The sequence below is a fragment of the Mastacembelus armatus genome, chromosome 10 (genome assembly GCF_900324485.2).
Source record: "Mastacembelus armatus chromosome 10, fMasArm1.2, whole genome shotgun sequence".
In the NCBI taxonomy this organism is placed as follows: domain Eukaryota; kingdom Metazoa; phylum Chordata; class Actinopteri; order Synbranchiformes; family Mastacembelidae; genus Mastacembelus; species Mastacembelus armatus.
This window is the reverse complement of record NC_046642.1, coordinates 3,026,740-3,054,356: the sequence shown is the minus strand read 5'-3', so window position 1 is coordinate 3,054,356 and position 27,617 is coordinate 3,026,740. Positions and strand designations below refer to the sequence as shown.

At 45.2% G+C, this 27,617-nt stretch overlaps 4 protein-coding genes across 5 annotated transcripts in view; 2 read left to right on the top strand and 2 right to left on the bottom strand.

The window, feature by feature from the left end:
* abca1b (ATP-binding cassette, sub-family A (ABC1), member 1B) overlaps positions 1-7,912 on the top strand; it is a 35,032-nt gene extending 27,120 nt beyond the window's left edge. Inside the window, exons 38-49 of the mRNA XM_026331335.1 lie at positions 165-309; positions 600-723; positions 980-1,109; positions 1,404-1,530; positions 1,975-2,037; positions 2,126-2,232; positions 2,944-3,085; positions 5,056-5,190; positions 5,820-5,923; positions 6,119-6,211; positions 6,343-6,586; positions 6,833-7,912. Of these exons, the coding sequence (XP_026187120.1) occupies positions 165-309; positions 600-723; positions 980-1,109; positions 1,404-1,530; positions 1,975-2,037; positions 2,126-2,232; positions 2,944-3,085; positions 5,056-5,190; positions 5,820-5,923; positions 6,119-6,211; positions 6,343-6,586; positions 6,833-6,985 (1,567 nt within the window). The 3' untranslated portion in view covers positions 6,986-7,912. The remainder of the gene's footprint in view (positions 1-164; positions 310-599; positions 724-979; positions 1,110-1,403; positions 1,531-1,974; positions 2,038-2,125; positions 2,233-2,943; positions 3,086-5,055; positions 5,191-5,819; positions 5,924-6,118; positions 6,212-6,342; positions 6,587-6,832) is intronic.
* Positions 7,913-8,327: 415 nt separating this feature from the next.
* Positions 8,328-10,919, bottom strand: nipsnap3a (nipsnap homolog 3A (C. elegans)). Of its 2 annotated transcripts, none has more exons than XM_026331333.2 (6): positions 10,695-10,919; positions 9,619-9,826; positions 9,387-9,545; positions 9,162-9,311; positions 8,899-8,985; positions 8,328-8,674 (listed from the first exon to the last, which is right to left on the bottom strand). In XM_026331333.2, exons 1-6 carry the CDS (start codon positions 10,755-10,757, stop codon positions 8,598-8,600), a joined length of 744 nt encoding a protein of 247 aa, XP_026187118.1. In that variant the 5' UTR covers positions 10,758-10,919; the 3' UTR covers positions 8,328-8,597. The 2 variants fall into 2 exon arrangements, with proteins under 2 accessions (XP_026187118.1, XP_026187117.1); XM_026331332.1 differs by having other exon boundaries at positions 9,384-9,545; positions 10,695-10,918.
* A 297-nt stretch (positions 10,920-11,216) lies between these two features.
* Positions 11,217-15,721, top strand: noa1 (nitric oxide associated 1). Its single transcript, XM_026331327.1, has 9 exons — positions 11,217-11,504; positions 12,195-13,142; positions 13,301-13,465; positions 13,561-13,674; positions 13,794-13,885; positions 14,081-14,212; positions 14,398-14,514; positions 14,602-14,719; positions 14,896-15,721. Exons 1-9 carry the CDS (start codon positions 11,306-11,308, stop codon positions 15,132-15,134), a joined length of 2,124 nt encoding a protein of 707 aa, XP_026187112.1. The 5' UTR covers positions 11,217-11,305; the 3' UTR covers positions 15,135-15,721.
* Positions 15,539-24,192, bottom strand: rest (RE1-silencing transcription factor). Its single transcript, XM_026331326.2, has 6 exons — positions 24,036-24,192; positions 22,147-22,394; positions 21,048-21,596; positions 20,775-20,935; positions 20,566-20,649; positions 15,539-19,604 (listed from the first exon to the last, which is right to left on the bottom strand). Exons 2-6 carry the CDS (start codon positions 22,386-22,388, stop codon positions 17,722-17,724), a joined length of 2,919 nt encoding a protein of 972 aa, XP_026187111.1. The 5' UTR covers positions 22,389-22,394; positions 24,036-24,192; the 3' UTR covers positions 15,539-17,721.
* Between the last annotated feature and the right edge of the window lie 3,425 nt (positions 24,193-27,617).

The following is a 27,617-nucleotide window of genomic DNA, read 5'->3' as shown; positions in this document are numbered from 1 at the left end:
TACAACACTATTCACACTACAGAACACCACCTAACTCCTAACCTGCCAGTTGCTCTGAACCCAAAGGTTGAGCAGAGTAACAGAATATTTACACTGTGTATAAGTGATGAGTGTAAATTCCTCTGCAGCAGTTTGTTTTCTGACTCTGTTTCTCTTTGGTTTAGCTGGTCGATCACACCGCTCATGTACCCAGCCTCCTTCTTCTTCAAGATCCCCAGCACGGCGTACGTTGTCCTCACCAGCGTCAACATCCTCATCGGCATCAACGGCAGCATCTCCACCTTCGTCATGGAACTGTTTGGAAACAACGTGAGTGCATGGATGGACAGACTACAGCTTCAGAACAAAAACTGTAGCTTCAGAGTAAACAAACTGAAGCTTCAGAACAAACAAACTGAAGCCGCAGAATAAACAAACTACATACTGCAACAGCTTTAAAACAACCCTCAATAACAAACTGTGGTTTGAAATAAACCTCAGACTAAACTTAAATTAAATAAACTTAAATAAAGTAAAATAAACTAAAATAACATAAACACAGACAATTACATAAACTTAAATTTAAATGAGCTGTGTCTTAATTTTCGATCCCTTTGCAGGAAATTGGAGGAATCAATGACATCCTGAAGAACGTCCTCCTCATCTTCCCTCACTTCTGCCTCGGTCGAGGACTCATCGACATGGTGAAGAACCAGGCGATGGCCGACGCCCTCGAGAGATTTGGTAACACACACAAACACACTGTGACAGTTTGTGACAGGTGTGGATATAAACTGTGTATCTCTATGAAACACTGCAGACACTATGCGTATTGATGTAAACATGCAACAGCCAAAACATAAATATTTAATTAAAACCATTCCTCATCAAGCACTTACAATTATTTGTTTAAAAGAGTCAGAAAATTCATGCTCATGAAAATAGCTGCACAGTTAATGAGAAGTATATTTGTGACAGTTGTGTGAATGTTGTGTTTCAGGTGAGAACCGGTTCCGTTCTCCTCTGGAGTGGGACATGGTGGGAAAAAACCTGTTTGCCATGGCTGTGGAGGGGGCGGTGTTCTTCATCATCACCGTCCTCATCCAGTACAGATTCTGCATCAAACCCAGGTATTTCTACACACCTGTTCTGCGTCTCTGAGCTCTTTCTGTGGGCACTGCATCACACACACTAACTCAGTCCTGTTGAAACTGTAACGTATTCAAGTCGCTGCACTTCTTCTCTTTGTGCACTTGGCGGCAGCAGGCAAATTGTAAATAGTGCAGGTTAACAAAAAGTGACGTCATCCTGCAGAAACGTTTTCTCTGTGTGAAAAGAGCCAGGATTGTTGGATGGATTGTGGTTTAAAGAGCAGGTGAGTCAGGTTGCGGCTGTGTGACTTCAGTCTGTGTGTGTGCACACAGGTCGGTCAGTAAACTCACCAAACTGGGAGCTCTGGGTGAGGAGGATGAGGACGTTGCCCGGGAGAGACAGAGGATCGTCCACGGACTGGGTCACGGAGACATCCTGGAGCTCCGACAGCTCACCAAGGTACACACAGTATACACGCAAATACGCACAACTTCACATCTTTCATCACACAACACAGCAACATGCTCTCCTGAAATGGCAGCAGCTGAGGGGCATAGATATACTGAGTGAAAACTGGAAGGAAACAGAGGCTGCAGAACTTCATTCAGAATCCTGCAGTTTTTAGGTTCTCCTCAGTGTCACAGTAATCCAGTGAGATTTGTCCGTACATCCATGAGTTCTCTGCAAACAGCAGCTGATCACTGTCAGTTCAGCTGCTAGTGATTAGACACTTTGTCTAAATGGAAACAAATACAGAATAAAGACCTTCCTGTAAGTGACATTTACATGGAACATGATGAGTTTCTGAAACAGCAGAACATTGATGTTGTGGCTCTGAGCTGAACATGCTGAGGTGCAGATTAAATTGATTCTTACATCTTAAAAATGTCACTTGTCCTGCAGGTGTTTAAGAGGAAAGAGAAGCCGGCAGTGAATCGACTGTGTGTTGGGATTCCTCCTGGAGAGGTGAGAGTAAACGCACCACTCAGCTGAGATTCTAAACTCTGTGCAACCCTGAAAACACCAACATGACCTCTGTTTGTGTGTGTGTCAGTGTTTCGGCCTGCTTGGTGTAAACGGAGCTGGAAAGACCACCACCTTTAAGATGCTGACAGGAGACACTGTGGTGACCAGTGGAGAAGCCTTCCTGGCTGGGAAGAGGTGAGGTTATAATCTGACCTCAGTTTGAAGCAGAGAGCTGCTGCGTTCAGGACCTGAGGGGAACCTGAAGTCCCAGCACTTGGTTTATTGTTGTTGTTGTTGTTGTTGTGTTTCTGGACTCGGGGATTGACCTGCTTCCTGGGGATTAACACTTTGAGTTCAGAAGAGAAAAACTCGAGTAAAGTAACTTCAATCTTCATCTGCAGCTGCAGATCTGAGTTTTTCTTGGGCAGCTCACCAGCTGTTGCTCAGATCATCTTTCAGCAGCTTAAACTCAGAATCAGAACAAAACTCAGTGAAGCTGTTTTTATCTTTCAATCTTCAGGAGTTAAAGCTCAGTTTTTCTGCCTCGTCTTTTGTTTTGTAATTTCCCACATTTCACAAGAGCAGCTGGATGTTTTCAGGTTATTAAGCAGCCAAACGTTTCAGCTATGTGTCACTAATATTTGTGTTATTATACTGAATTAATCCCAGAAATGTGTGTATGTAAAGATTTTAAATGATGCTGCCATGACTTGTTACTTCTGAGCTGGTACATGGTGTACTACAGAAAACTGTAGTTCACTTAATACCCAGAGAAAATATTTAAAGTGTATCAGCAGGAAAACGTTTGAAATAAACAGAAACACCCAGTCTTTTATCTTCTGACTGATGACAAGAAGAAGAATGAGAGCTGGACGCATCAAGCTGACAGTGTGTGTGTGTCTGCAGCATCCTGAGGGAGATTGACGAGGTCCATCAGAACATGGGATACTGTCCCCAGTTCGACGCCATCAATGAGCTGCTGACAGGACGAGAACATCTGGAGCTGTACGCCATCCTCAGAGGGGTCCCCGAGAAGGAAGTCTGTGACGTGAGTCTGACAGTAACCGCTGCACAGGGCAGTTGTGGTGTACACTGCAGTCACTGTCCACACTGTCCACACTGCAGTCACTGTCCACACTGTCTATACTGCAGTCACTGTCCACACTGTCTACACTGCAGTCACTGTCCACACTGCAGTCACTGTCCACACTGTCCACACTGCAGTCACTGTCCACACTGTCCACACTGCAGGCACTGTCCACACTGTCCACACTGCAGGCACTGTCCACACTGCAGTCACTGTCCACACTGTCTACACTACAGTCACTGTCCACACTGTCTACACTGCAGTCACTGTCCACACTGTCCACACTGCAGTCACTGTCCACACTGTCCACACTGCAGTCACTGTCCACACTGTCCACACTGCAATCACACTCCACACTGTCTACACTGCAGTCACTGTCCACACTGTCCACACTGCAATCACTCTCCACACTGTCCACACTGCAGTCACTGTCCACACTGCAATCACTCTCCACACTGTCCACACTGCAATCACTCTCCACACTGTCCACACTGCAGTCACTGTCCACACTGCAGTCACTGTCCACACTGTCCACACTGCAGTCACTGTCCACACTGTCCACACTGCAGTCACTGTCCACACTGTCCACACTGCAGTCACTGTGCACACTGCAGTCACTCTCCACACTGTCCACACTGCAATCACTCTCCACACTGTCCACACTGCAGTCACTGTCTACACTGCAGTCACTGTCCACACTGCAGTCACTGTCCACACTGCAGTCACTGTCCACACTGTCCACACTGCAGTCACTGTCCACACTGTCCACACTGCAGTCACTGTCCACACTGTCCACACTGCAGTCACTGTGCACACTGCAGTCAATGTCCACACTGTCCACACAGCAGTCACTGTCCACACTGTCCACACAGCAGTCACTGTCCACACTGTCCACACTGCAGTCACTGTCCACACTGTCTACACTGCAGTCACTGTCCACACTGCAATCACTGTCCACACTGCAGTCACTGTCCACACTGTCTACACTGCAATCACTGTCCACACTGTCTACACTGCAATCACTCTCCACACTGTCCACACTGCAGTCACTGTCCACACTGCAATCACTGTCCACACTGCAATCACTGTCCACACTGTCCTCACTGCAATCACTGTCCACACTGCAATAACTGTCCACACTGCAGTCACTGTCCACACTGTCCACACTGCAGTCACTGTGCACACTGCAGTCAATGTCCACACTGTCCACACAGCAGTCACTGTCCACACTGTCCACACTGCAGTCACTGTCCACACTGTCTACACTGCAGTCACTGTCCACACTGCAATCACTGTCCACACTGCAGTCACTGTCCACACTGTCTACACTGCAATCACTGTCCACACTGTCTACACTGCAATCACTCTCCACACTGTCCACACTGCAGTCACTGTCCACACTGCAATCACTGTCCACACTGCAATAACTGTCCACACTGCAGTCACTATCCACACTGTCCACACTGTCTACACTGCAATCACTGTCCACACTGTCCACACTGCAATCACACTCCACACTGTCTACACTGCAGTCACTGTCCACACTGTCCACACTGCAATCACTCTCCACACTGTCCACACTGCAATCACTCTCCACACTGTCCACACTGCAGTCACTGTCCACACTGCAATCACTGCCCACACTGCAGTCACTGTCCACACTGTCTACACTGCAATCACTCTCCACACTGTCCACACTGCAGTCACTGTCCACACTGTCTACACTGCAATCACTGTCCACACTGTCCACACTGCAGTCACAGTCCACACTGTGTACACTGCAATCACTGTCCACACTGCAGTCACTGTCCACACTGTCTACACTGCAATCACTCTCTACACTGTCCACACTGCAGTCACTGTCCACACTGTCTACACTGCAATCACTGTCCACACTGTCCACACTGACTCTGATGGTGTCTGACTGACAGGTGGCAGAGTGGGGGATCAGGAAGTTGGGTCTGGTGAAATACGCTGACAAAGCAGCAGGAAGTTATAGCGGAGGAAACATGAGGAAACTGTCTACAGCTATGGCTCTGATTGGAGCTCCACCTGTCGTCTTCCTGGTAATGCCCAACTATTTCTTCTTCTTCTATAATCTCTGCAGACATGTCTATCTGCAGTGGAATAGTTTAGGTGTCACAATAAAGTTCGGACAAAATATTTCAGCACAAACTTTTGTTTCTGAGGCTTTCAGCCACATCTTGTGGTCTTCCTCAGCAGGTTGAGTTTCTCAACGAGATGATTTAGTTTTCATCACATAATTCCACAATAAGAGCATGTGATAAAAACTAAAGTATCCCCATGAAACCTGAGCAGCTGAGTCCTCACAGGAAGACCACAGGACGTGTGTGAAAGTTCTGGAGAAAAATTAATAATTTTCTGCAAAGTGAGATGTGAGTTTTTACAGTGCAGCTGTGAATTACAGCACCACCACAGAGCAAGGTTACACAACAGCACCTGAGCCCTCTCGGCCAATCATAGAGCAGCTCCATCGGATTTTGGGGGAGGGGGTTGTGTGGGGGGTTGTATAAGAGACGAGGCATTAAAAGGAGCTGCTTTCACTGAGGAGAGAAGAGGAGGTATTTGTTAGCTCATGAGATGCCGCTCCTCCTCCTCCTCCTCCTCACCTTCACCCTGGGCTTCCTGCTCCACTTGTGGGCCAGCCTCAACCTGGCTGTCCTCCTCGTTACAGGACGAACCCACAACTGGCATGGACCCCAAAGCTCGACGAGCGCTCTGGAACTGCATCCACAGCGTCATCAAGGAGGGACGCTCCATCGTCCTCACCTCACACAGGTAGGAGACACCGTGTCCTCACCTCACACAGGTAGGAGGCACCGTGTCCTCACCTCACACAGGTAGGAGGCACCGTGTCCTCACCTCACACAGGTAGGAGGCACCGTGTCCTCACCTCACACAGGTAGGAGGCACCGTGTCCTCACCTCACACAGGTAGCACCGTGTATTTGACTGTGTGTGTGTTGTGTTTCAGCATGGAGGAGTGTGAGAATCTGTGTACCAGGATGGCCATCATGGTGAACGGCAGGTTCAGATGTCTCGGCAGTGTTCAGCACCTGAAGAACAGGTAACACAAACAACAGGTGCCTGCCAGTAGCAGATTGTTACAGTCTTTCTTAGCTCTGGCAACGACACCATCGTCCTGCAGCTGGTTTGTTGTTAGTTGCTGTTTGTTGGAATTGCTGATTTTGTCCCCAGGTTTGGTGACGGGTACACCATCATCCTGCGGGTGGCGGGGCCCGACCCCGACCTGCTGCCCGTCATGAAGTTCATAGAGAGCGAGCTGAGCGGCAGCACGCTGAAGGAGAAACACAGGAACATGCTGCAGTACCAGCTGCCTTCCTCTCTCACGTCACTCGCTCACATCTTCTCCATCCTGGCCAAAAATAAAGAGACGCTCAGGATCGAAGACTATTCCGTTACTCAGACCACACTGGATCAGGTAAAGATGCAAAACACACACGTGACCAGGTGCGCTCTAAGGGAGCCAATCAGAGAGACACTGGGGAAGCAGGTTCTGTAAATATCTGTGTTACTGAGCACCTTTTACTCTGACTGGGTAGTTGACAAAAACAAACAACAAACGAGAACTACAGCTGGGTTGACTCTTTTTGACAGTGACAGCCAGTGGAAACCATGAGTGACTGAGGAGCAGCTCCACCTGAGCACATTGTGTTTGTCATTTCAGGTGTTCGTGAACTTTGCGAAGGATCAGAGTGACGACTATCACTCCAAAGACAACTCTGTGAGAAGGAAAGACGTCTCCATCGATATTCCAAAACTGAGCTCGAACCAAGGAGCCACTGGGGGGGCGAGTGGACTGAGGGAGAGTGTCATGTGACCGCCTGACCATGTGGTCATATGACATTAGGAAGCTGGAGCTCCAGCCTAGACTTGACCCTGCAGCAGAGAGGACGGCCCCTCGTCACCTGTCACCTGCTGCCTCGAGCCAGTCAATGCAAATGATTTCCTGTGGAGGCTGCTCAGCGGGCGCCGCCCGTTTCCAGATGACTTTCAAAGCAAACATCAAACTTTGTGCGGCTTCATGTCGCTACTGAGACATTTTTCTTTCTGTTCTCTGATCGAAGCGGTGCCTCTAATGAACACGTCTCTTATTTTCCTGAACTAACGATGAAGAATCCGAATCATTTCAAACGGCCGAGGGCTCGACTGCAAAAATTGATTTTTAAAAACCTTTTGATTCCATTTTTATTGTCAAACTTTTATTTATATGTGTAGCTGATCTGTAATTTGTTGTTTTATTTTGGCAGCGTAAGTGGCATTACCGTTTCCTGTAGTGTTTAACAGAGCGCTCGATACAAGAAGAGTTGATTGATTTTATAGTTAATTTTTTTAAGATGATAAAAGGAGCAGATTTGTTAGTTTGGATGTAAAACAGTAAAATACCTCATCAGCTCCTCACAGCACACTACAGTATTGAACAGGAAACAGCTGATCGATCACTGATCAATCATGGTTTCTCCTTTGTTTCATGTTGTCAGGAGGCTACACTGGAACAGCTGCGCAGACTGAAACAGCTGCTTTGACTGAAACGGCTGATAAAACAGCTGCTCAGACTGAAACAGCTTCACATCTGAAGCACTTTAGGTGTTAATTGATCTTTTTGTCTTTGCACTGAACCCCAGAAGATGAAACCTGTTTTTATTCTCTGATCATCAACAGGAAATGTTTAATGTGACACCATTTGCGGATGGGAACTGTTACTGGCCCAGAACCACATTAAAATAAAACAGATCCTGTGTTTCCACTCGGCTCTTTTAGCGCGTCTTTAATTCACGCGTACAACCGTTTGACCTCTGACCTTCATTAGCTTCCTTTTCACTGTGAGGTCCAGTGTTACAGACGTTTTCAGGATTAATGTCTGATTTCTGGCCTAGAATATGAAAACCCCATTATCTATTCATTATGTTACGTTTCTGTGTGTGCATCTTTTAAACTTTTTATTTTTCAGGTCAATTTGACGTCTTGTGTTAAACAGGAGACCAGAACACACGTCCAGACTTTGAACTAAAATAATGTTAGCTTCCATGCAAACCTTAAAATGTCCCATTATTCATATCTGCATCAGGTTTGTGCATGTAGCGTACAGCTGAGCTACTGTAAATAAAACATGATCAGTGATCAATCGATGATCTATTACAACACAGCACACAAACAGTGTGTCAGGTCATGTCTCGGTTTATTTTTCAGGTGTTTTCACATGCAGCAGAAATAAACCAGCTTTGCTAACATCAGTCAGCAGCAGAGCTCAGTTTAAAGGCACAGTCTGTCATTTTTCCACCACAGGTCTGGACGCTGCAGCTGTCACTCACACGTCCTATGACACAATGTGTTTTCAGGACCATTTGTACTGCAGAGGTCCACGGAGGACAAAGCTCAGGTGTTCATAGTGTTTGTTTCTGTTGCCATGGAGATGCAGGTGAGACAGGAAGTTAGTTCAACGGTGAGAAAGGACATGGAAACAGGAGTTTGTTCTGCTGAAAGTCGAGATGGGCGACGCTGTTCCTGACTGAGAGAGGGAGAGGTCTGTTAGCGACGCCATTGATTATTGATTGAAATCATTAATAAGTAAACCTTTTACATTGTTATATAAATAAATGATGTGTCGTTATAGATGAAGCTAATTCACCTGCTGCACCACTGGTGCTTGGCCTATAAACAAGTACCTTTAATGCATTCCCCTTTTAATACTACGTTAATGAAGTCATCACTGTCATGTGGGCGGGGTCTCACCTGCAGCAACTACCCGAGCATCAGTATGAGCTTTCTGTCGAAGTTCAGCTCGCTGGTCGGCGCTCTCGAACCACCGGAGGGCGTGAACTGAGCCGGAAAGAGAGAGACGACGTTAATCACGGACACAGTGGCAGCAGACTGGACATTAGGCAGCAGACACTGTCACAGGACACTAACATTAACAGGACAGTGGACTTGGACTGCCCAGGTGGTTCTGTGAGGAACCATCAGGGTCTTCGTGGGTCATGTCCTTGACAGCGTACCTCTGTTCATTTGGCCGAACTCATTGTGGAATGCTCCCACCAGCTTGCTGTACCCTGGTGCATCATGGGAGGTGGCTGCAGCCTGGAAAGCACTGCCCCAAACCGCCGGACCACCTGGACGCATCTGGAAGGAAACCAGCTCGTACACACCTGAAACACACACCTGGTGTTATAACGTAGATGTGGTGTCATTTGATTTTACACTGTGGGGGCGGGGCTTACCACCTTCCTTTGGTGGCTTCTTCAGGTTGCTCCAGGGAACCAGATAGGTGACCTCATTGTCCTGAGACGTCAGCATCGGCATTGCCTTGGAGATGTACTCTGACATCCAGGAGGGGTCCTGAGCCAGGGCTGCCCGGACAGCTGCCCGGTGAGAGTAACTATCTGGGAGGGGGGTGTCAGGCACAGGTTAAGACCTCATGAATAACAACATTGACACAGATGAAGGATGTCTTACCATATTTCCATATATGGAAGACCTGGTTCAGGCCGCCATACTCAACGCTCCAGTAGCCAACCAGCTCAGAGTGGGCGGTCCGCAGGTGGATCTTCTCATTGGTCAGTTTGAGGAAGGCGGCGTTCTGGTCTGGACGGATGCAGTAGGTGCGGAACTCGTAGAAAGTACTGTGTTTCTGCTGGGGACCAGTGGAGAGGTGCACACAAGGCTGCGGAGAGGAAGAAAGAGAACAGAGGTCTCACTCTGGTGGTAAAGCAGATTGAAGTCTGGACTACAGAGTGACCTAGACCAGGAACACAGAGACCTTTTATATTTTTATACTATGTCTATTTCCCTGTGCACGTTTGTTTGTTTGTTTGTCTTGATTTCTAACTGAAAATGGTGATTTTCACCCTCACAGTGAACATTTAGTGCTTTTTAAAATTGAAGTTCAAGAAAATGTTAAACTCAAGGTCAAACTCAAAAATCAAACAGAAACTTTTAAGCCCAGTAATTTATTCATTTCATTTCTACACATTCACTGACACGACATTTGAAATGTGATGTTTGTCCTGCACTTTATAAACAAACACACAGGAACCTTGTAAGTACTGACGGCGCTAATGAGGCTGGTGTGGAGATGCTGCCGCCTGGTGAGCAGCTGAAATCATTACAGCTGAGAGACGTGACCGTGGACATGTTTGAAACACGAACTGTCCTTTAATCTGCTGCTGTTAGAAAACTGAGCCTGGCGGGATTATTACATGACTCACTTGTGATCTTCAGCTCACAGGCTGAAATACAGTTTGTTTGTTTTGCTGTTTGTCTGCAGTTGCCCTTCACCTGCTGGTCAATGTTCCACTTTTCACTGACATCAGTCCAAAGATCGATAACAACCTACAAACTTCCAATATGAAGCTGATCCTCCAGCTGTCTCTGATCAGAAACATAAACAGGAGATTCTGACCTGGTTCATACCTGAACATGCTCTGAGCTGCAGGAAACTGGATCAGACCTGAGCACTGTTCAAACTGCAGCTCAGGGTCAGGGTTAGGTCTGGTCCTGGTCTGGTTCTGGTCTATTAGAGCTGAACTCACCTGAGCAGCAGGTGTGATCAGGGCAGCAGCTGATCTCAGTGAGCAACTTCTCAATCTCCACATGTTGAAACGAGAGAAAAACAAACTGACGCGCAGCAGAAAAGGCCCAGTCGGGAAGTTACCAGAGATCCTCTCTGCACCAGAGGTCTCACTGTAGAGAGAGGAGGTGGGTGGGGGGGTGGAGCCCCATGTTTTTGAGGATGATTTTCCCACCTTGACCCTTCAGAGACTCCGTAGGTACAACACCCGGACCCCAATTCCCCCGCCCCCAATCTCGCTGTGACCTTTTATTTGTATTTTTGATTGGCTCCTGAAGTTGCTGCGGAGTGAACCCTCCTGTCTGAGGTAAGTTGTGACGACATGATGTTTAAGTCTTTTCATTTTCACTTATTGATTAAATATTGATTTCTTATTATTAGCAGATCCTGTAACAGTTTTAATTATGAAAATAAAATAATTATTATAGGCATGTTTTTTTACGGAGCAGAGACGAGCGACGAGTTTGACGTCACATCCGTTCAGGAAGTGTCAGCAGCAGCATGTGTTTGGGCTCCAAGGTGAGCTCGGGGTGTTCAGGGTTCAGGGTTCAGGTGTATCGGGATTAGTTCAACATGTTCCAGGTGTTCCGGCTCAGTGTGCGGAGGGCTGCCTGTCTCCCTGTCCGCCGCCCCCTCGCTGCGACCTCCAGACTGGGACTAGGACCAGGTCCGGGACGGAGCCGGCAGCTCTGCAGCGGGCACGGCAGGAGAATCCGGAGCTGCACCGTAGACCCGAGCCTAGAGGAACAATTCGTGTTTGTAGATTGCACAGGTACTGCACAAGTACTAAACAAGTACTACATACGTATGATACAGGTGATACATAAATACGTCACCGCAGTTAGGGAGCGGGAATACTACAGAGGTAGAAATACTACAAATACTGAGAAACGGCAAAGTACTATAGGCCCATGTCAAACTGAAAAGTGGCCTCATGATAAAAAACGAGTCAACAGCAGAAAACAGACAATGTTCAAGCTTTTAAGACAAACATATTCACAGTTCACCATGATCTGGACTCATCGTGTTCCTCACTGATCAATACTGATCAATGCTGATCAATACTGTGCAGTAGTTGGGTTTCAGTGTCAGTTAACATGATGCTGCGTCTGCACAGGCTGGTGCAGTTCATGTGTAACATATTGGCTTTGTGGTCTCAGTGACTTCATGAATCAAAACAGATCAAAGAGAGGCCAGAGCCGAGATCCAGCTCTACAAACAGCAGAGATAGAGGAACACAAATTGACAGTATATCACATGATGTGTTACCATGACAACCCACTTCACCATCACTTGATTCTTTTTTATTTTTTACTTAGATTTATTATTTTTCTGTTTTTATTCTTTTCTCTTTTGTGTATTAACTGTTATGACAAAGCATGTTGTGAGCCGCTCTACCAGTCAAGTTACTTGAATGTGCAAATATACCTGACAGTAAACGTGATTCTGTCTCCTGGTACAGACCCTGACGAAGACCTCCATCAGGAGAAGGATCTCCTCGACCAGCTGAGCCTCAGCTCCCCCCCTGCTCGCCCTGACAACCAGCAAACCCTTCCTCAGAAACACCTGAGGTCTCTAGAGCGCCAGCTGCAGGTATTGAGGGGCGGGGCTAAGCAGGAGACCAACCCTGATGCCCTCATCCAGTTCCATGATGTCGACTTTCCGCTGGATGAAACTATTGTGGCTGCAACGACCAAGAAGAGGAAGAAGATGGCAGGTAAAGGTGACCACAAGATTTTTGGAACTCCAGACCAATGTGAGCCAGTGAGTGACACCTGCTGCTTGGGCTGTGGTGCTGTCCTGCACTGCACCGCCATCGATGTCCCGGGGTACCTGCCAAGTGAGAAGTACAAGACCCTGCTGAAGGAGGGCGGTCTGAGCGGGGCCACCTGTCAGCGCTGCCACCTGCTCACCCACCACCACAAGGCCCTGAACCTGCAGATGTCCAGAGACCAATACCGGGCCGTGGTGCAGCAGATCCGCCCCCATCAGGCCCTAGTGCTGCTCATCGTGGACTTATTGGACCTCCCCAACTCCATCGTGCCCGACCTGCCCGAGCTCGTGGGGACCAACAAACACATCATCGTCCTCGGCAACAAGATCGACCTGCTTCCTAGAGATGCTCCCAACTACCTGCAGCGGATCAAGCGGCAGCTCTCCCAGTACTGCCAGGACGCCGGATTCGGAGGGCAGGTGACTGACATCCACCTGATCAGCGCCAAGACTGGGTATGGCATCGAGACTCTCATCACCAGCCTTCAGAGGTCCTGGAAATACAAAGGTGACGTGTACCTGGTGGGGTGTACCAATGCGGGGAAGTCAACCCTCTTTAACACTCTGCTGGAGTCCGACTACTGCAAGTCCAAAGCCTCAGAGCTCATCCACAAGGCCACCATATCACCATGGCCCGGTCAGTCAGCACCAGACTCCATTCACATTTGTCTCAATTTAATGTCCAGTAGTTCATTGTCAGACTGCTCTGAATTAATTGTCCCTTAAAAAACCAATAACTGTCATTGATCATTCTGTCCCTTTATTTATGTTTATGGTTTTTTGTGGTGCGTTCAGGGACGACTCTGAACCTGTTGAAGTTTCCCATCATTAACCCGACGCCATACAGGATGTTCAGACGGCAGGAGCGACTGAATGAAGCGTCACGACAGATGGAGAGCGATCTGCTGCCGGATGAGCTAAAGAGGCTGAGGAAGTTCAGCAGTCAGGGCTACCTCGTGGGTAAGGCAGTGGAGTCAGGATAGAACGGCGAGACCTGTCCCTCTATCACCCATTGCCTTGTTTACCTGTTCACACGTTCCCCCATCTGTGTTTAGGTCGTGTTGGCAGGACGTTCCGCTTTGACGTTGCATCCAGACCAGATGAGATCCAGTTTGATCCTGACAGTTTGGCTTTTGGAGAAAATGAAGACGGAGACATGACGGCGACAGGTGAGGCCACTCGGAGACACGTGACTGGACGGCAGGTGTTTGTTTTAGGTGATAATTCCTGATTATGTGCTGCTTCACTGTGAGTGACTCACCTGTCACCTGTGTGACCCGACATTCAGCCATCCGTGGCTCGACTGAGGCGTTCACGCACAACGAGCTGAAAGACGCTCACTGGCTGTTTGACACTCCGGGGATCATGAAGGATCATGACGTGAGTTTCACTTTGTTGTTTACAACTATCAACAACTGTACTACAACCTTCCAGCTACTCATGTCAGCAGTCAGATAAAGTACAACTGTCTCAGAGTTCAGTACTTCAGTAAAAAAGTGCAGTACTTTCTTGTTATCAGTCTCTCTCTTTCTCTCTCTCTCTCTCTCTCTCCATGTCTGAATGTCTCTCGCTCAGATCCTTGGCCTGTTGAACGAACAGGAAGTGAGGTTGGTGGTTCCTACTCACGCTGTCGTCCCCCGAACGTTTGTTCTGAAGCCCGGAATGAGTCTGTTCGTGGGCGCACTGGCCAGGATCGACTTTCTGCAGGTCTGACTTCCTGTTCTGTTACTGGAACCTGGCACTGATCAATTAGTTATTAATTATTGACCAGTGATTCGAGTCAGTTTGTGATCAGGGCCAAGCCCCAGTAAACATCAGAGCCAGTGCAGCCAGTGAGCGTCATCTGTTATTGATTGATGATCAGTTATTTATTGATGAGCCATCCTCTACAGGGAGAGAAGTCCTGCTGGTTTTCCGTTGTGGCCTCCAGTCAGGTCCCAATTCACGTCACCAGTCTGGACAAAGCCGATGGAGTTTATGAGAAACATGCTGGGAACGTTCTGCTGGGGGTGAGTCAGGTGATCTGTGGTCACATGATCAGTCAGCTGGTCAGACACACTGCAGGTGCTAAGTGAGGATGTGTGTGATGTGTTCAGGTGCCTGTGGGGGGGTCGGAGCGAATGAAGGAGTTCCCTGCACTGGTTCCTGAGGAGTTCAGGTTGAAGGGTCAAGGTTACCTGAAGGCTGCAGCTGACATCACACTGTCGTCTGCAGGTAATCAATCAATCAATAATCAAGACAGGAGGCCCCATAGGTCCTCATCCAGTCTGCCTGACCAAACCTCTGCTGCCTCCACCCATACACACTCTGAACCCTCTGCTGCCTCAGCCTACAGTGTGTGATTTGAAGTGTGTTGGATGCCCAGGTGACCCTTCAGTCTTTGTTCGCAGGTTGGGTGGCTGTGACGGCGGTGGAAGGCGATCAGTTGCTCCTAAAGGTTCACAGTCCGGAAGTGGCAGGTTTCAGCCTGAGGACACCGCCACTGCTGCCACACATCGTCTCTGTAAAGGGGGAACGCATCCGGAATACTCCTGCCTACAAAACTAAGAAACCAGAGGGACTGGTGGACAGCGGACTGTCGGCCACAGGAGCCAGGAGGCTGCAGGTGAAGAAAAAGAAGAAGAAGTGAATCTGCACACCTGCAGACAGGGGGCCATACACAGGGACAGGTAGGAAGAGTTTATTCCACTGCTGAGGACACTTTGCTGTCAGGGAAAGCTGTTCACTGCAGACAGATGTGGACAGACGAGGCCCGAATGATCCCAGACGACGACGTCTGCAGTCCTATCTTCCTGCAACAGGCTGGGACGCCTCTGAACTCTGAGCACCATGTGTTTGTGGGAACTACATTAAAAACCGTTTTCTGCTGCAGGAACACGTCGCAAAACAACGTTATTCCATGGACTGACAGAAAATAATGTTTGGACATCCTGGTTTATGTTTCTGCAGAGTATGAAACATCTGTGCTCCGACCAACACGTTTTAAATGTTCCACCTGTATCACTCATCACAGACCAGACAAACAAACAACCATATTTTTGAAAAATCTTTATTTAAAAACCGAAGACAGAGTTTGATACACTGAGCTCAGCGTGTTAGTGGGTGATGCTGAGGTGAGGAGATCATAACAGGTTATCTGGAAACTTGTTGATTTAATTGTTTCTATCACTGATGTCAGGAACAAATCAGATGTTAATAAACTGCTGCCGGAAACGTTACACTCAGTCCACTTACTGATCCTGCAGAGCTTCTTCCCCTTTCGTGATAATTCCATGATTTTCTTTTTATCTACTAATGTCAATCACAATTAATTTCGCCTGATTCCTCCAGTGTCCGATTCTCTGACATCACAGCAAACTCAATGTGTCATATAGAAACATTATGGTAACCATACTTGGTTTTAGTCCCTTCAGGGAATAATATTTTATACAACTGTAAAATAATATTGCATTAACCTTTTTATGTCACTGCAGTGTAATTATAGGTACGTATAAACAAACAGTATATATCAGACAACAAAAGCCAGAGTATACAAGCAGGAAACAGTGGAAGGCATCAGCAGGGAATGAAATACAGTTTCATCTTTCCTCACGTTTGTCCAATGTTTCTCTGCAGAAACAGAGCAGAGGTGAAGAAAAGGTTCTGTACAAGCAGAAGAAAACACGGCGCACGCGGGACTTGAGTTTACTTTGGCTTCTCCACTAAAGGAATATTGCACAGGAATATTCAGAGACAAGCTGCAGCTACACCCAGAAGGGGTTCTTTATGCTAAACACAGATGTCTAAACTCCAGCTGCTAATCCATCAGTCTTTATTTTATTTTGCTCAAGACCAACATGGTTGGAAATGAGGGACTGTTCCAACACTCTACTTGATTTTTAAGTGCCACCCTTTAACAAAACGCCTGACTGATGGAGCTCAAAGCTGACAAATGTTCACACTGGACGAGTCTGAGGGGAAACCAGCTGATAAAAACCAGTTTCCGTCACAGAGACCAAACATATTTTTAGAGACAAACGTGCAGTTTGTGCTGCAGGATGTTAAGTGTCAACTAAAAAACACAGAAATATTAGTGCAGTTATGATGAAGACCGTTAGAAAAGCTAAAAAGTGATTGTCAGAGGCACTGGATGAAAATATGTGTTAACCTCCCCTATATTACAACAGCAGCCGTTTGTAGCAGAATGAAATGTTTAGCTGAGCGGAAACCTCGACTGTTCTTCTGTCTCGGACTAGATTTGGCAGACCGCACGTCAGCCTTTTCTGAAGTGACATGAAATCTGTCCACGTTCTGGTGTTGTAAGAAATGTCTGACTTCCAAAATGGTCCTTTTGAAATTCACTTGCAGAAATTATGCAAACATTAGCAACAGTCAGACTTGTCTGATAACGCAGCTGGTGTCAGGACTCATCAGGACAATTACATGGAATCAGCGACGCACGATCTAACGTTTGATCGTCGTCAGTGAAACATGACGAGTTCTTTGGGAGTCCAGACTGTTCTTAACATGTGAGGAATTCCTGACAGGTGTATAGGACACACATCATAGCACGTACCAAAAACAAAGCCAGACCTGCAGGAAGGTCCAAGCCCCCAACGTAACCATGAACCAAAGATCCAGGTCCTTCTCTGAGCTTGTTCTACGACAGAGCACCAGGTGGCAACTCAACACCACAGAAAGCAATGTCAATCAATTTATCAACTTTTCAACGATTTCAATTTGACGATACTGGAGACCACTTTAGATCCAGACTTGGTGACGTATATAATGCACTGGTGAGTAAATACAGAATTTACTGTCAGATTTGCACCAAACTGAAACGAGTCATTTGATATTCAGGGTGTGACAGCGCCCATCTGTGGCTGGAACTGAACCAGATCTGGACTAGAGGATCTGGCACTTTATATTTGGTGTCATCTTGAAATGTGTTTTAAGATACAAAGTTTCTGAAAATGACAGCTTGAAAAGAGACCAAGCTCATGTAGTTGCTAACAAACATATTCAATCCTCAAAATAATACAAAAAAAACAAAAAAAAAAAACATTTTAAAACCAGAAGCTTTAGCGTACTTCATGAAATGGCTCTAGTGCCAGTGCTCGGACACGTCAGACCAGAAGCACTTGAACCGTTTGGTGGGTTTTCTGTGAACTGCTTTGGGCAGAACAGCTTCGAACAAGATGTCCAAACCAAAACTCTGCTTCTGTGATAACAGATCCTCATTTCTGTCCAGTGGCGCCGTTGTCCATGTAGTAGACGTTGACAAGGTGGCGGTTCAGGTGCCGACGGTACTCAGCCTCCAAAGGGAATGTACGATCGCAGAAGATGCACATGTGACTCTTCAGCTCTGTTGGTGTTGGGATCTCCTCAGTAGGCGTTTCGGGGTCGTTGGCCAGCTTACCCGACCCGGCCCCATTTCCATTGAGGCCAGAGTCGTCACTGCCCTCAGAGGCGCTGTCACTGATGTCACTTCCCCCTTCGTGGCTGCTGTGGATGCCCTCATCATCCTCTGGGTCAGTGGGCTTGACTCGTTGGCCTGGAAGCACCAGGGAAGGTGGTGATGTGGGTTTAAGGAAGGTTGGAGCAGGGCAGTGTTTAGCTGGAGATGATATGTCTGCACCTGAGCTGCAGGTGGGTGAAACCTCCATCTCTTCTGATGGTCTGTTCGAAGTTTGTTCTGGAACTGGTGGGTCTATTTCATCTGTCGGGGGATTCTGGTGCAGCCCAGAGCTGGTGGTTTGCGTTGGGTTGTTGAGCTGAGACGATGCTTTTGGAGCTTCAACTGATGGACTGCTGACAGAAGTTCTCGCATCCACAGTTTGTTGAAGCCCTGTAGCTTTCTTGCTGGAGCTCCTGGTCTTCTTTTGTCTCACAGGTGTTGTCCCACTGGACTTGTGTGGCGCTGTAGTGGAATCATTTTTCTTCTTAGTGTCTTCTGAAGCAGGTTTCAGCTGCAGCTTCTCAGCAGCTGTGGTTTTCTGCCGTTTGCCCTTGGATGGATTGTGAGATGAAGACTTTTTGGAAAGATCTAAAGCCTCCACAGCTTTCCTCTTAACTGCCTTTTCCTTGACCACCTTTTCCACAGGACTTTTCTCAACACTGTCAGTTTTCTGCTGAGCTTCTTTGACATTTTCTGTAATTTTCTCTGACTTCTTTGATCCAGACTTCCTGGGCTTGTTAAGGCTTTTGTTTTCTTTACCACTGATATTCTTCTGCGGTTCCTTGTCTTTTTCAGGCCTTGACTTGTCTTCGTTTTTCTCCACTTTCTGCCTCACAACTCCAACCTCCACTGGTCTTTGTTGGTCAGTTTTATCTGTATTTGTTTGGTCTTTTTGAGATTCAGAAACTTCTTGGTTCTGGACAGTAGTTTTCTCAGCTTGCAGCTTTCTCGCACGTCTCTTCCCCTTATTGTCTGTATTTACAGCAGCTGCTGTAACCTCAGTCTGGCTTTCTTTAACGCACACATTCTCTATGGGATTCTCATTGATCTTTTCCATCTTCTTCTGCCTAGTTGTGACTTTTTTCTCTGGTTCCACCTTTTCCTTCACCTTTGGTAGCTTCTCTTTCTCAGCAACAACGTTACATTTCTTTTGAGCCTTGTCTGGGGTTTCACTTTGCCCCGGTTGGGTGATGCTGGGCCTGCTGCTCTTTCCGAGTGACAGGTTGATGGGGCTTGAGTCCACACTTTCATCATCGTCTCTGTCGTCCATGTCAAAGTCCTCCTCGATGCTGGACGAATTGTTGAACTTGCTTGCTCTGGAATCTGAGTTTTCCTCTGCACCTTCAGGACTAGGTTTCTTGACACGCAGTTTGACTTTTGAGATGTCCATGGCCACATTGCAGCCCGAGTGCCTGGACTTGATGTGGTACTGCAGGTTGCATTTCTTGGAGGCAGCGTACTTGCAGAGTGGGCAGAGGAACTGGCGAGGGTTGAGGTGGAGCTCAACGTGCTTCTTGAAATTGCTGCGGTCAGCGGTCTTATAGTCGCAGTAGGGGCAGGAAAGAGGTTTGGGGCCGTTGTGGACCTGCCGGGCGTGGCGTGTCACCTCGTGTTGGTTGGCTGCCAGGTAGTTACAGCTCTCACACTTGAAAGGACGCTCACCTGGACGCAGAAAAGTGATAGGATGTTAAAGTGAGAAGTGGGCAGTGTCACAGTGTAAACCTTTTCTAAAGACCTTCATGCAACATGTCAGTTCTCTCTGAAACAAGACAGTTCATGCAGGAGGAATCACATCCACAGCAGAGCAGAAAAACCTGAAAACACTGCTTCTGTCTCAGACCGTTCTCTACAAGCACCGGCCTGTTTATCTCATGAGGGTATGGATGTCGGGTGTGTGATCAGCTTGATCTGCTTTGGTGTGAACACAGCAACACAACACAGGAGGTCACAACAGGTAGTTGTACTGTAAATCACTTTACCATGTTAATCCAACACCGACTGCTTCAGTGAGAGCAACACAAACAAAAATGATTAGATTAGTATCCACAGCAAAACAATTAGATTATACTGCTCTTGGAAAACTTACACTGCTTATATCTTACTACTCTCACCACCACCACTACTACTACTACTACTACTACAGTACTAGTTTTACTGTGTACATGTCTGACTACTAATTTATTGTATATTTAAATTTTTTCAATGTTTGCCTGCTGTTAGACGTATGACAAAGATGCTGTTTACAAATCAAATAAATCTCAGGTCTTAGATTTAAACCTTAAGTTTGGACATGTAAAGACCAAGTCCAGTCCCAAGCGAAGACATGCAAGTTCTACTTTTTCTATTTTGAGACTCGAAGTCTGTTCAATGAATCTATTTATCAACAATCATTTACTCATCCTGAAGGATCCCTAGTCTAGTTCTGATCATGTAGAGCTATGGAACCAGAACCAGAGGGCATCTAGTTCAGTCAGTTTTCCAGCACAGCGGTGTTAACCTTCAGCTGTTTCTGTGCTCTGACATCTTGTGTGGAGTTTAATTCAGTTTAATGAAATTTTATTTGTATAGCGCCAAATTACAGTAACACCATCTCAAGGCACTTTACATAGTGTGGAGGACTGACCAGAATGAGTCCTCATGTGTCGGGTCAGGTGGGTTTTCTGTGAACTGGAATAGTCGCAGTACGGACACTGGAAGGGACGCACACCTGTAGAATACAGAAAACACAACACATACACATCTTTGTCACTCATGGCACATAAAGGAGTCTGAACTGACCAATCAGATTTTGTAATCTTAAAAAACAGATTCAGACCCTTGCAGTCATCCTACCTGTGTGAGTCCGGATGTGCTGGATGTAATTGCTCTTGCGGTCAGAGAAGTAGGAGCACTGGCTGCATGTGTGCAGTTTGCTGGGGAAGTGATTCCTCAGGTGCTTCCTCCAGTGGTACTGACTGACGGTGGTGTAGGGGCACAGAGTGCACTTAAACACCCTGCAGAGACACAGCACGCACACTCAGGTCTGGATCATAATGCACAATTTAATGTGTGAAGAGCTGCTGGGCATCAAACCAGTGGTCAAAACCAGTTTCCTGTTCGTGTTACCTGTGGTCTTCTCCCTCCTTGCTGTGGTGTTTCAGGTGGGCGATGTAATGGTCGTATCTGTTGGTGTTGTATCCGCAGCGTTCACACCTGATCAGCCCTTTGACATCACCTGTCACTGTATCCCCACCGTTCTCCGCCTCCTCGCCTGAAGGAGCCTGGGACTCAGGTGTTTCCGCCTCCTTGGTCTTGGTCTTGCTGCGTCCCTCCACCCGGTTCACCACCATCATCTTACTGATGCTGTGGGTGCTGAGGTGTTCCACAAACTCCTGCTCACTCTGAGCCTGGAAGTGACACGGTTTGCAGTGGAAAGGTTTCTTCTTCTTCAGGCTCTCCGGTGCGACGGCAGGGTTGTCTTTCCGCTTGGTGACTTGAGGAGCTGTTTTGGTGTTGCTAGAGGGACGGTGCTCAGCGTGACGGGACAGGTCTTCAGCTTTGTCCCCATCCTCTTCCACATCTTTACCTGTGACTACAGTGTCAACAGCCGGCCCTGGGGATTCTGGGTACTCGATGATACAAACCTCTCTGTGGTTCTGGTTGTCATAGCTGTACCTGAAGAGACACGCATGTGAGTTTCAATTTGAGTCCTGACTAGTGAATTCTCACATCTGATACAGGATTTAATGAGGATACATTTGATAACTGCAGGTGCACGACATAAGAGAGATAAGACTGGACAGATTTTTAAGGATGCATCTGATCATTATCTCAGCTGTCAATTTTTACTGTCTCTGAAGGAAAAAAGAGTCAACTGGTCACTGATCTGTTTCCACTGCTCCACCAGCTTCTCTCTGCTCACAGATACATCTGGAGCTGGTTTCTGGAAAAAGACGGGCCTCCCATTGTTGGTGAGGAAGAACCATGTGAGCCAGGTCAGCGGTGTGGCTCCCTGCTGTGTTTTTAATAGTTTTAAGACAACAATGGAGGTCTACGGCACAGACCGATAAGCTGAACCAGGTTCTAGATCCACACACATTACACTGAGGACACCACATTCATTGTTGCTGTCGGACTCTGGATGGGATATGGACTCAGTGACCCACACAGACAGAATCCACAGCCTGATGATTTATGCTACAGCACGAGGAAACTAACTTCTGACCTGATGATGCTCTCATCTTCGCTGTCTGAGTAACTGCATCCCACTGTCTTCAGCTCCATCATCTCCTTCTCATCAGCCACGCTGCCATCACAGGCGCCACCCTCCGGCGCGGTCACTGCCGCCACGTTGGCCAGCATTACCAGCTGAGGGGCAGGCAGTGTATTCCTGGGCAGGCTGTGAGCGTCCTCTATCAGTGGAACACCCACTGGAAACATCTCCGCCGAGAATACATGAGTGGCCATGCTGAGCTAAAAGACGACATGAAAAGGCGACAACATGGAGGATCAGACAACTGGGTAATTACAGACATGACAACAAAAAAGTGAAAATAAAACTTAACATGTATCTCTGCATCATCCTGAGAGCATTCTGTATTACAGTAAAGAGGAAGGCACTTAAAAACAGACATTACAGTGAAGTAGAAATACAGATTTGTAGTTGGTTTTTTTTGTGTGATAAAAGGAGAACAGACCCAAACACAACGTATTTACCAATCAGTAAGGCAGCAGGCAGAAAACTGACTTCATCAGAACATAAACAGATACAATTTTAAACTAGCCGATGAATCGATTAACGGGTTAAACCACATGGTCAGTTACATTAGCTCCACCTGCAGAAGCTGGAACAAAGTGATGAACACAATATTAATATTCCAGTGGTAAAATGTATCTGTATGTGGTTCAGAATTGGGCCAATCTGCCTAATAAATGACTTTATTTACTTTTGGCATTTAAATATATTTTAAATTCTTCTGTACTTTTACTTGAGTGGGTAAACAGGACATTTAATGACACTTTTATTAGTTTACTGAAGTTTTATAGACCAAATGAGAATATGCCACATATATTACTAAACACAAAAGTATTTATTAATAAATTCATAGTTTTGAAAACATGTCTAAATGTGTCGGGGCTCAGTCTGATTTAGACTCATAAGTGAAAGCTTTAAAGTTTAATTTTCCTGCAGTGAATTTAAAGTTAAATGTTATAAAGTCTTCACCACCGTCCACAAACCTCCTACAGTAAACACCATGAAATAAAAAGTGAGGGTTTGACCACGAAAACCAAGACAGGAAGCCATGAAGCGTTCAGGCTGTGCAGTAACTCTCCACAGGCTTATTGTTGTCACTTTCTGACATGACACTGTGCTGCAGGCTGGAAAGTCGCCATTTTGAAACAGCACCACAGCTCAGTCGACAGCGCCACAGACGGAAACACGTTCAGAACTCCGCCTGAAAAACAGCCAATTTAAGCCTGTATCTCACAGCGAGGAGGCCTCCGGAGAATAAACAGCCCCACAGACATTCAACGCTAATCTAAATGTACTTTACGTGTCTACGTTACTGAAAGGAAGTAACTGACCACATAACAACACACTAACCCACAAATAATTGAATGTTATGAGTTTTCTCAGCTGATAATAAAGTTGCTTTAGAGCAGCTTACGCAGAAAATCACCTTTAGATGGGAATTAAAACATTGAAGAACGAAAAACATATTTGCTGACATGTGTTTTGAGCTGTTGTTTTAAGATTTCAGAGAGTCAAAGTTGTAGCAGCGACCATTTCGCGAAACTTCACTGCGGAAGCGCAGAAGTCAAAGAGCGACATTTTGATTTTGGGCACCCAAAGTGAGGGTGAGGGGGAAGTAAAGTGAGTTTTCCTGCACTTTGTGCCGGAGAAGTGAAGCTGCAGTGGGGTAAATGTGAGCAAAGTGCGGCCCGGTGGTGTCGGAGTGTTAGCCATGGTCCTGATCAGCCCCGGACAGCGCCTTCTTCTCCACCTCACAGCCTCCATTTTCCTCCAACTGCCAACAACTTTACAGCCCAAAAAACGCTCCCGCAGCTTCACTTTCTCTCCGACGTTTCGCACCGGGCAGCGACGAAACTTACCGAGTCTTCAGATCCAAACTTTGCTCAACTTTTGCTCCGCTTTTTCCCCCCAGTTTTGTGACTTTTTGTCTTCGACGACCAGCGCGCAGAGAAAAGTGAAGACGGAGAAGTTTCCGCACATTCCTCCACAGCCGCCGACGTACGGTCGTGACGTCAGCACGTCGGCCCGCGGTGAGCGAACTGTTTACAAAAAACAATTGTTTACTTTTTTCTGTTAAATAAACATTTCTGCGCTTAAATAAATAATTTGGTGTTGCGGTTGAAAATTATATCGAATCTGTTAACTGTCAGTTTATTTACTGACACTGATCAACAGCTTTTTCTACTTTCACGTTTCTATTGTAAACTGTTTTCTACTTGTTGAAGTCAGTTTAATGTCGAATATAATAAATATACATATTTATATCTCACCAGTGCATTTATCTGTCATTTTATTTTTGTTAAGGACTATAACTATGTTTTAAAGCTGCTATAGATATAAAGTTCATTATTATCTGTATTATTATGATTATTATTGTTGTTATTAATAGTACTAGTACTATAGCAGTAGTAGTAGTAGTAGTGGCAGTGTCATTACAGCGTGGCAGGTGTTTGAGTATAGTTATGTCACCTAAAATAAAATTGAAATTAAGTGTTAAAAAGTATCTATATAAGTGTAATGTGAATAATGGAATAACACTGTACTACCCCCTCTGTACACTGTCACTGTTATGTTCTGAAAGCCTTCAGGTGTGTTATGTCACTTTCACTGTAGAAGTGAGTAAAACTTGTGCTGCTTGCAGTGGTTGAAAATAATGAAGTTACTAAAATACTACAAGTTTGAAGTATTTATATTTTACTTGAGTATTTCATTTTGTGATACATCATCCTCGGACTTCATGTCAGAGTCAAACCTTGTACTTTTTCCTGCTCTACATTTATCTGATAACTTTAGTTCCTTTTCAGAATCAGATGGATCCAACAAAATACAGACTGATCATCAAACTTTATTGATCCCTGGTGGGAAACTCCCAAGATACCCAGCAGTATGGAAAGTACTTCAAATTAAAAGTATATAAGGTAGTTAACATCAGCTACCCAGCGGTATATAAAGTACTTCGAATTAGAAGTATATAAGGTAGTTAACATCAGCTACCCAGCGGTATATAAAGTACTTCGAATTAGAAGTATATAAGGTAGTTAACATCAGCTACCCAGCGGTATATAAAGTACTTCGAATTAGAAGTATATAAGGTAGTTAACCTCAGCTACCCAGCGGTATATAAAGTACTTCGAATTAGAAGTATATAAGGTAGTTAACATCAGCTACCCAGCGGTATATAAAGTACTTCAAATTAGAAGTATATAAGGTAGTTAACATCAGCTACCCAGCGGTATATAAAGTACTTCGAATTAGAAGTATATAAGGTAGTTAACATCAGCTACCCAGCGGTATATAAAGTACTTCGAATTAGAAGTATATAAGGTAGTTAACCTCAGCTACCCAGCGGTATATAAAGTACTTCGAATTAGAAGTATATAAGGTAGTTAACATCAGCTACCCAGCAGTATATAAAGTACTTCGAATTAGAAGTAAATAAGGTAGTTAACGTCAGCTACCAGCAGTATATAAAGTACTTCGAATTAGAAGTAAATAAGGTAGTTAACGTCAGCTACCAGCAGTATATAAAGTACTTCGAATTAGAAGTATATAAGGTAGTTAACGTCAGCTACCCAGCAGTATATAAAGTACTTCGAATTAGAAGTATATAAGGTAGTTAACATCAGCTACCCAGCAGTATATAAAGTACTTCGAATTAGAAGTATATAAGGTAGTTAACATCAGCTACCCAGCAGTATATAAAGTACTTCGAATTAGAAGTATATAAGGTAGTTAACATCAGCTACCCAGCAGTATATAAAGTACTTCGAATTAGAAGTATATAAGGTAGTTAACATCAGCTACCCAGCAGTATATAAAGTACTTCGAATTAAAAGTATATAAGGTAGTTAACATCAGCTACCCAGCAGTATATAAAGTACTTCAAATTAGAAGTAAGTACGACTTATGTAAGACATGAACACGTGTAAAAGCAGACGAATAAATAAAAACACAGTTGTATATAACTGTGGTTGTAATACCAACAACAAACAAACTAGAAAGGTTAAACTCTATAATAAATGGTGAATAATAAAAACAATATTTCAAAGAAAATAAAAAAATAAAATACTAAAAAAATATTAAAACCATGAAAATTTGTATTTGTAAAAATTGTATTTAAACAATTTCACCCCTTGGGGACGCTCCTGCTTCACTTTCACTATATGTCAAACTTCAGTATGACATGTATGTAATAACAAACCCCTCAGCAGTGATCTATAAACACTCTCATCGGTGACCAATGATAAGTGATTCACTCATAAATCGATCACTTTTCCGTGTGGGCGGAAAAGTGAAGCCACAGGTTGATACACGCAGCAGCCACGCCCCTTCCCGAATCTACCCCAAACCGCTTCTAACCACATGGAAACACCCCGAAAGTTTAATGCGCCTGCCTTCAGAATAAAAGCACCATGTGGCGTTGCAGGGAGATGTATGGCGTGGTGTAAATAAAAACAACATATTTTATGCATTGTACTACTACTACTACAATAACAATAAATTGACTACAGTAACAACAAAGAGACAAGGAAAAAGTTAAGAAATAAAACTAATGCTACATATGCACAGAATCACAGTTTGACTTGTTTTCCTACAAAAGAAAAAGATCCATTTCATTCTACTGTATTTGTGTGGATAAACAATGAAAAATTAAGTGCTGGTTTTTACATAAACAGGAGAATCTAAGAAGAAATATTTTCTATACTATGTACTACTTCTATAATTGAAGGCTTCCACGGTGCTTAAGTTTAAAAACTGAAAATAAATATTCTTAAATGGTATAATAATAAATATAGAGATTAATTTAATTGATATTTAAACCGACCTGTCCAGGGTGTACCCCTGCCTGTCACCCAAAGAGAGCTGGGATAGGCTCCAGCAGATCCCCGACCCTGGGTAGGAATAAGTGTGTATAGATAATGGATAGATGGCTGGACATGCAAACCTTTCATTGTATGGATTCAACACTTATTACAATACAATATTATCTATTTTCTCTTTTCCCTCTTTCTCGTTTCTTCTCTGTAAAACACAGAGCTAAAAATAGTAAAAAGTTAACAGAGTTAGCCACTTGCTATTATTTTATCACTGTGTTGATCAAAATAATGTATGCATAAAATAAAAAGGAGAGACTTTAATGAAACTGATACCACATTAAAGACCTTCACCAACACAGACTCGATTTGTGTTTAACATCGCTGACATGATTGAATAGAAACTGTAAATAAATGTAATGTGAAATAGAGCATTGTAAATAAAGTATTGAATTTAAAAAAATGTAATTAAATTGTAAGCTTTTAAGTTTAGTTTTTAATTTAATTAAATAATTAACCTCAAGCACAGTAAAAAAAATCTTTTTGGTGGTTGACTATACACTGCCCATTCAATTCAATGTAAGCGAGCACATTTTATTTTGAAATCATAAAGCGGAAGTGTGACGG